Source organism: Gavialis gangeticus, unplaced genomic scaffold, assembly GCF_001723915.1.
Source record: "Gavialis gangeticus isolate Ggan-Ray unplaced genomic scaffold, GavGan_comp1, whole genome shotgun sequence".
Taxonomy (NCBI): domain Eukaryota; kingdom Metazoa; phylum Chordata; order Crocodylia; family Gavialidae; genus Gavialis; species Gavialis gangeticus.
In genome coordinates, this window is record NW_017729016.1 from 3,517,802 (window position 1) to 3,525,859 (window position 8,058).

Here is an 8,058-nt window from a genome sequence, read left to right on the forward strand (position 1 = left end):
TAATGACAACTTCTGGAATATGCACTTTTATGCTTTCATCACGGCTCTCCTAATAACTCGGTCCTGCTTTATATTGCATCCCAATGAAGGAGTTATCTCCATCCCTTGTTTACAGTGACCTGAATAGTCAGCCTCGTTGCTTGTACAAATATCATGCTGACATTTGCTTTTTGTATCAGGGCTCCGCAAAGTTTCCCCAGAGGAGCCAGAGGTCTGCATACTGTAGGAAGTGATGCAGGAACAGCGACTTGGATGTCCTTTTGCAAATGGCTCTCTTCCATCTCTTGCTTCTCTGATTTATTACACATTTATTCGGAGAAATGTGTTTACTTGTGGAAGGACGGTAGTTGCTTGGACTGTGTGAATGAATGGCAGTGGTGATAGGGAGGTATCTATAGGCAGCCTACAAAGATTGGGACCAGACTGAAACACCTGAGCATTAATTTGGAAAGAATACATGCATATTCCTTTCTCTCTGGGTGTTAAAAAGCAGGAGACAGGACAGTGCAATGGGAATCAGAAAAGCTGGATGCCACTCCAGGGTCTGCCACTGACCTTTTCTATAGTCTTTGTCCAGTCACTTTACCTCTGACTGATCTATTCTGATTATCAGCTCTTCATGAATGTCGTTTTGTGTTTGTACAGCACCTTGCACAGTAGGGCCCTGATACTGGCCGGAGCATCTAGACTCTACTGTAATAACATGGCTGAACACTTCTATTTATATCTGTGGTAAGTTAAGCATCAAGGACAAAGCTGTACCAACCCCACCAGGCATGTCATACAATGATAGGAAAAGATATGACATGGCTCATCAAAAAGGAATTTCACTTACTTTAATTTCTGAAAATACCATTTAAATTCAGACCCATACTTACATTCAGAACCAATAGATACACATAGAACAGCTTTTCAGGACTTCACAATCATTGTCATTTACATAGTAATGAAGTGATGAGATTACATTTTAGAAGCAACTTGCTTTAGAATGTAAAAAGTACGACGAAGGATTTTTTTTTTCTCATTATTTCATATTCATCCCCTTATGGTCTTCCTTTTCTCAATCTTTTTTTCTGCAATTTTTTGCTTGAAATGTATTGACGCCCTCCTTGAATAGTAACTTCTGATTCTCTTATTCAGGTTAATTATAGTAAAACAATGCAGATGGACTAAGCAGCATTTCAAAACCGCGGGCACGTACATCATTCCAAGATCAGTGCTATGACCTAGGTTACGCTGAAAACTGCGCCTGAAGAAATGGTGCTTTTTTCTTTTTTTTAATGGGACATATCACTGACGACACTTTCAAGCACAGGTTGGGCCAAATCGACCAACGTTGACTGTATAATCCATTAATTTGCCTATTGGATAATTTGCCATTGTTCTAATTTCCTCTCCGCCACCTCCTTTCTCAGCCACCCTCAACTCCTGGTCACTACTGGCTACTCTGCCATTATTTGCATGCCCCTTGGACTGGTGACACAGCCAGAGTTTACGGTACTTTCAGCTTTGGGTGGATCATGGCAATATAAAGTAGCCATCCACTCAGCTTAAAGATGGTTTAAACAGGATTTTGCAGGAAGTTGCTCACCCTCCTTCCCTGAGACCAACACAAAATAGGCAGAATATATCAGTAAACCCATTCCCAAGTACATGAAAAAGGAAAGGAGTCGCATAAGTTCACCGGTGTCGGCTACGTTGCCGTAAGCTTCCCACAAAACCTGATCTCATCCATTATACCTTTACCTAGGAGGGGGGGGAAAAACTATGTACATTTGTTTGAGCTGCTGAGTCTGACGATGTCAGCTTTACCAAGATATTATCACTGGTTTTTAATCTCCCCAGCTTTCCACCTCTACGAGTTATTTACGGGGTTTTTTTCCTCTCCGAGCTGTAGCCTTACACCTTACTTGTTTGCATATGTCCGTTGAATTCTATATTTCTCTGGGTTAGCATCGATTCTTGCAAACGGCTGCTGTTTTCCTGCCTGTGCTCAATCGGGTCTCCATCTTCGATGCCATTCCCCTTCCGGAGGCACAGGACTTTCTGAAAACTCTGCTTGAAGTTGTCAGAGAGAAATCCATAAAGGATGGGGTTGGCACAGCTGTTGGCATAAGACAAAACCACCACAAAGAAGTAAACACCGAGCAACACCGGGTCCTCTGGCAATATGAATATCAAATTGACGATGTTCAGGATGTAAAACGGGAGCCAGCAAAACACAAAGACGACCACGATGATGACAACCATGCGGGTTACTTTTCTTTCCGAGCGCCTGCGCCTCGTAGACCCGACTCGGATGCCAGAGGACTTGACTTTAATCACGATCAGCAGGTAGCAGAGACAGATCACAAGCAGGGGGCCAAAAAACCCTAAGACCGACGTGTAAATGATGAAGGCTGCTGACCAAATGTTGACAGGGTCTGGCCAGTTCATGTTGCAGGTGTGAAAGTCTTCCTGGACATCTGAAAATATAATGACTGGAAGCACCACCAAGAAGGAGAAAGTCCAGACGGTTATACTGATCAGCTTGGCCACCCTGGGACGTCGCCACTTGGTAGACTTGATAGGATGAACCACAGCAAGATAGCGGTCCATGCTCATGACAGTCAAGCAGAAGATACTGGTGAACTGATTAATGCCATCTGCCGTCATAACCAGCCGACATAAAAAGGAACCAAAGGGCCAGTAGGAGATGGCATTTTGAGTTGCCAAGAATGGCAAACCAAGCATAAAGAGTACATCAGCTACTGCTAAATTCAAGATGTAAATGTTGGTGACGGTCTTCATCTTGGCGTAACGCAGAACCACATAAATGACCAGTGTGTTCCCACTGAGTCCGATTGCACATACAAGGAGGTAAATGATGGGAATCAGGACTTTGTGGATGTCTTTGAAGGGGGGCAGTGTGGACAAGGTTTTGTTCTCCGTCACATTGTTCAGCAACGAGGAGTTCATATCTTGGGAGCTGGTTTCCATGCCAAAAGCACTGGGGAAATAAGCAGCATCCATTTTTCCCTTCCCTAATTTTCTTTCAGTCTAAGGAAGATTAAAATTCACCAATGTCTTGTGCCTGAAAAAGAGAGAGAGAAAGAGAGAAGAACAAATTAAAAGCTCATTTTTACAGGTTGCGCATGTGAAGGGCTCTACCCAGAAGTCGTATTTATATTAAGTAGCTGCCACGTGCATTGCTCAGTGTACCAGAAATATCAGCAGTATATATGATTATCAGCAGTTGGCTGATCGTATCATCTATTTATGATTTACATCATCTATTTATGATTTCTATCATAAATATAAGCAGCAATCACCTTTATATCAAGCAAGTGTTGCGTTCCCCCACTCCATCCCCAATACCTAATGATAGAAGAACCCCTAAACTGCAGCAGACCAATTGCCTGTCACTGTAGATATGGGCACGTGGAGGTTTTGCTCTTGGGATCCGTTTGTAAGGGACTACACCACAAAATCAGAGAGAGGAAAATTCAGAGGAACGTTAAAAACTTCACAGTTCCAAGAGATTTGGAGCTCTACTCTAACATCCAAAAAAGCAAGGGCTGTTATTGTAGGAGGACATATCCATCATTTTTAGTAACGTTATGCTGGTAGGTTGGTACTGGGCATTTCTACATGAGATGCTTAATGCACATTAGCTTAATAACACTGTGCAGTAACGTGCTGGGCAAAAACCATGCTAATACACTACTGCGCAGTACTATTAGGCTACTACAGTTAGCAGGATAAAAAAACCACGCGCCAGCGCTACCGTGCAATAATTCTAGTTACTGCTCATTTAGTTAGTACTTCATTATGTAAGTACTAAATTAAATGTGCAGTAATTACTGTGCATAAATGAATGTGTAGATGCGCCCACTATGGACCACCGTCGCCCAAGAAAGCCCTGCCAATCGGGAATATTACTTTCTGCGAGTCATTATGGCACACCCTGTGCTATCCAAAATGATTGCACAACCCATTTATCTCCCTGACATTTTATGCTTCATACCCTTCCTGAGACCAATATTTGAGGTCATTTTTTGTTGTTTTTCCAGCATGAACCCCCTCCCCCGCACTTGATTTTCAATTAAAAGAGATTAGGTATTGATGCGGGGCCAGACTTTGAACGACTTTTAGCAACAAAGGTGTCACAATCAAAGCTTTTGAAAATGCAACATCTGCCACAGGTGTTTAGAGATTTTTTTAAAGTCTGATCCTAGGCTCTTTTACTATAATCTGGCCCTTAAAAACCAGGCATGAATCCATTCTGAGTACATGTGAAATGAAACCGCCTGTCGAAGTGCCTTGGGGCAAAAGGCTGGTTTTAAAATCCAGAGCCAAACCTAGATTTCCATTCTGCATTTGAGGCTTTTTCTGCTGAAATCTCTCTCAGATCTGCCGGCTGACAGAGAAGCAATCTGAGCTGATAGATTCGCACGCCGCTTACAGTCTGGCAGACCCCATTGAAAACCCGTGGGAAGCATCAGCATCTGTGTAGGTGCGGAAAACAAAACTCTCCACAATAAGCAGCAAAACCTGAGCAAAAAATGCTATGATACCTATAATGGAAGCACCCTTGTGTTAAGACATGGAAGACAGGATGAGACAAAGCACATGTCACAACTGCAAACATGCCTCCTGTGCTGAATAACAGGCGATCAGCTTTTGTCCTTGGTAAATGCTATGTTTCCATTAACCTTCCCCACCCGCTCTTTCTCCTTGGCCTCAAAATAGGAGTATTTGCATCTGGGAAACACTCTTTACAGACCCAAAGCTCAGCCCCCCAAGGGTGTCCTACCCCACCGAGGCAGACTAGGAGTTAAGGTTCATTTGTCAAATGGCATAGAGGAAAGCTTTCAAACTGTGCCTGATGCACCAATTATTATATTGATTAGTGCATCCTTTACATACCCATTAAGTATTGATACCTTCCCTCCCTGCCTGCCACCCCAATTATTAGGGAGGAGCGTACTGGGAAGGAGAATACTCTGTGTAGAATTGTTAAGGCCGTAACGTTCAATTTTGCATTTACATATATAACGTGATCAACTTCTCAGGCTGATCATTCAACTCTTATCTTCTCCCCTCCCAATGAATATACAATGAGGCCAGAAGGAAGTTTGCATGGGTCCAAATAGTAACCAGGCGTCTTTAGTCCCTGCTTGTGCCCTGAAAGTCATTCTCAAGATGCCGTTCTTTACTCATTTTCAACCGCCGTCTGCTTTATTGTGGACATTATTCTTTTTTTCTAAAGTGGAAATCTTACTTGCCTTCTACCAGGGAGATGTGTGCTACGTTACAGTTACAGGGAAGGTGACCTAAAGAGTCTCCCCAGCATCTTATGCATCCAATGAACCCCCCCAGCTTGCACTGAGTTGGCTGAATGCTTATGATATCTTGCTACAGCTTCCAAGGCATGCATTCAAGCCCTGCCACGGGGCTGTGAGTAAAGGCCACCCCCAGCTGTCAGTGGGTGCCTGGTCGCTTAGGCTAGAAAGTCTCAAGTGGATGTCAGTGATGCAATGTACATAAATCCCTTTCTGTGCCTTCCACCATGCCTGCTGAATGGGCAGATCCTTGACTGCACTGAAACCTGAGCCAGACCAGCTGAGAAAATGTCTGAAAAAAAACAAAGCAAAAAACACCTTATTGTTCTATTGATTTAAAAAATATACGTAACAGTAAAGGAGCTGCCATACCAAAACAAAACCCAATATTAAGTGTGGAAGGAAAGTTTGTCTCCTGCTTACAGACAGCCATGGCCTCCCGCCTCCTAGCAAATAAAACACAGCACGGGCAGCGGGGACATTAGTTCTGTGGACATGAACACTGCATGTAAACCAAATGCAGTGCTGAGCCACTTGCTTTTCCAAATATTTGGATTTTAAACCATTACTGGGAAAGCAAAGTTGCTTCCTTCTACTTGCCAAACACCGGCCATGAACTGCAAACACCATCCTCAAAGAGTAAGCCCGTTGCTCCGTGCATGTGATTTGGCATTAAGTGGGTCGAGACGGGATAAAAGGAGGCACGTTCATTCCCCCTGTTCCTCCCAAACAAATCCCTATCCTAGCATCTCTATTTGGGCCATCGCTGCCAAACTACGTGGAAGTACAAAAGAGCCAGCATTGCCGTTCATGGCCGGGGGCTGCCAGCGAAAGCAATCGCTCACTACGCCATCCACACCACTTGGAAGAGAACAAGCTGAGGCAAGGAGGGATGCTGTTGCCTTTTCTGAACGTGGAGTCCGACAGATAAAGGGGCGCTTCGTGTTGCGACCCCAGTTTGCCTCTTCAGATACCATCCGGCATCTTGTGCTTGTGTGAACTGCCTTGAGGCTCAATGATAACATTGCCTCTCTCCTCTTGGGGATGTTCTGGCATGCAAAATCACAGTTTCATCTCATACTGCTGCACAGAGCTCCTCACCAAGGGGCACTGACCTTCTAGGGAAGCTGGAATAGACGCACCCATACAGTACCTGTGCCCCTCGCCCCTCTGCATGGCCACAGGCAGCATCGTCACACGTGGGACCCATTTCATGATCATGCAGATGGTTGTCGGCGTATTTCTGCCTGTTCCAAGAGACCCCACTAATATCCCTTGCTCTGAACCCTGCTGACACAACTTTGTGGTGGCCAAGTCGGCTCCGTAGTGACTTTACTTCCCTTTGCATCTCACGAGTTACACTTTCTTGGCCCGTATGGTCTGCGGGGAGGATCCATGTTCATTAGCACAGCTGACGCCACCGTTGGCCAAGGGCACTGATAAGATGCTTGGTGTTAAGTTGGAGGCTGTTCCAAACGGAGGAGGCTGCCTGCCTGCCTTAGCATGAAGTGGTTTGAAGATTGCACCTGAACTAGATGCAGTATGGAAATGCACCTTGGTTCTCTCCTAGTTGTCCGCATTTCAGTCATGGCCATCTCACACCCCCTCCCCATCTCCTTCTGGGAGCTCTGACTGAAACCCCCACATCTCTTCCAAAACTGCAGAGGTTTAGTACTAATTGAGAATGAGGCAATGATCTCTGGGCAGTGGCCTACTCCCATGGTGGCTCCAAAGAAGTAGCCTCATAAGATGCTGAATTAACTGGAGCTCCTCAACCACCTCCTCTTCCTGATGCATTTGATAGCTTGTCTAACTACACAGCTGATGCAATAAAAGATACTGCCCTAAGAAATCCTCGCTCCTAGACTTTACTAATGTCACCCTCTGTTGCACTGGGAGTGATCAGTTGTCCTCCAGAGAAGCTCTCTGCCCCAGCAAAACCATGTCTGCTTGTTTCTTGGGGATCCTGCTGCAGTACTTCCAATCCAGGAGAAGTTTTTCCCAGTTTAATGTCCTCCAGAGAAAAATGTGATAGATGATGCATCTTGCTGCCTGACATAACAGCTTCATCAGGTAGGTGGGTAGGTAGATAGATAGATAGAACTGATGAAGCTGTTATAGCTCTTTAAGGGGGGGGGGTGTATTTTATATATATATATACACACACATACACATACACACACACACACACAATTTCCTTATAGAAACCACTGCTCCTTTCCGGTCCATTGTTCTCCTCTTGCAAAATGGACAAAGGGGTGCAGGCTTTGCAATGAGGTGCAATCAGTGAATAATCATTGCCTTATAATATAATATGGCACGGTCAGCCAGAGTATAGGAGTCCAAGAAGGAGAAAGGGACATTAGAAGCAGACCAGCATTGTCCGGCTGTCTGCTCTGTTCCAGGTCTGTGGACAGATACTGCATCAAACCAGGCTCAAGCCTGCCGTTCAAAGGGAGAGGCTGACTTGGAATAGGGCCTCGAGTGGCTACCCCAGTTGAGTGGGGACTGGTCCAATGCAGGGTGATACGTGACAGAAGTGGACTTTTCTAGGGTCAAGCCACAAAACAATGGCAACACCAAGAAGCAAGGGATGTAGTGGTCATGGGCGATTTTAATTACCCAGACATCTGCTGGGAGGAGCAGTCAGCCGGGACGGACCGCTCCAGGAGGTTTCTGGCTGAGATGCAGGACCTCCACTTGATTCAGGAGGTGCACAGTCCCACCAGAGGAG

The 8,058-nt window shown here is 45.1% G+C and overlaps 1 protein-coding gene across 1 annotated transcript in view; it reads right to left on the reverse strand.

Moving 5' to 3' along the window:
* Nucleotides 1-1,066: 1,066 nt before the first annotated feature.
* SSTR5 (somatostatin receptor 5) overlaps nt 1,067-8,058 on the reverse strand; it is an 11,738-nt gene continuing 4,746 nt past the window's right edge. The window contains exon 2 of the mRNA XM_019512705.1: nt 1,067-3,073. Coding sequence (XP_019368250.1) covers nt 1,900-3,012 — 1,113 coding nt within the window. The 5' untranslated portion in view covers nt 3,013-3,073 and the 3' untranslated portion in view covers nt 1,067-1,899. The remainder of the gene's footprint in view (nt 3,074-8,058) is intronic.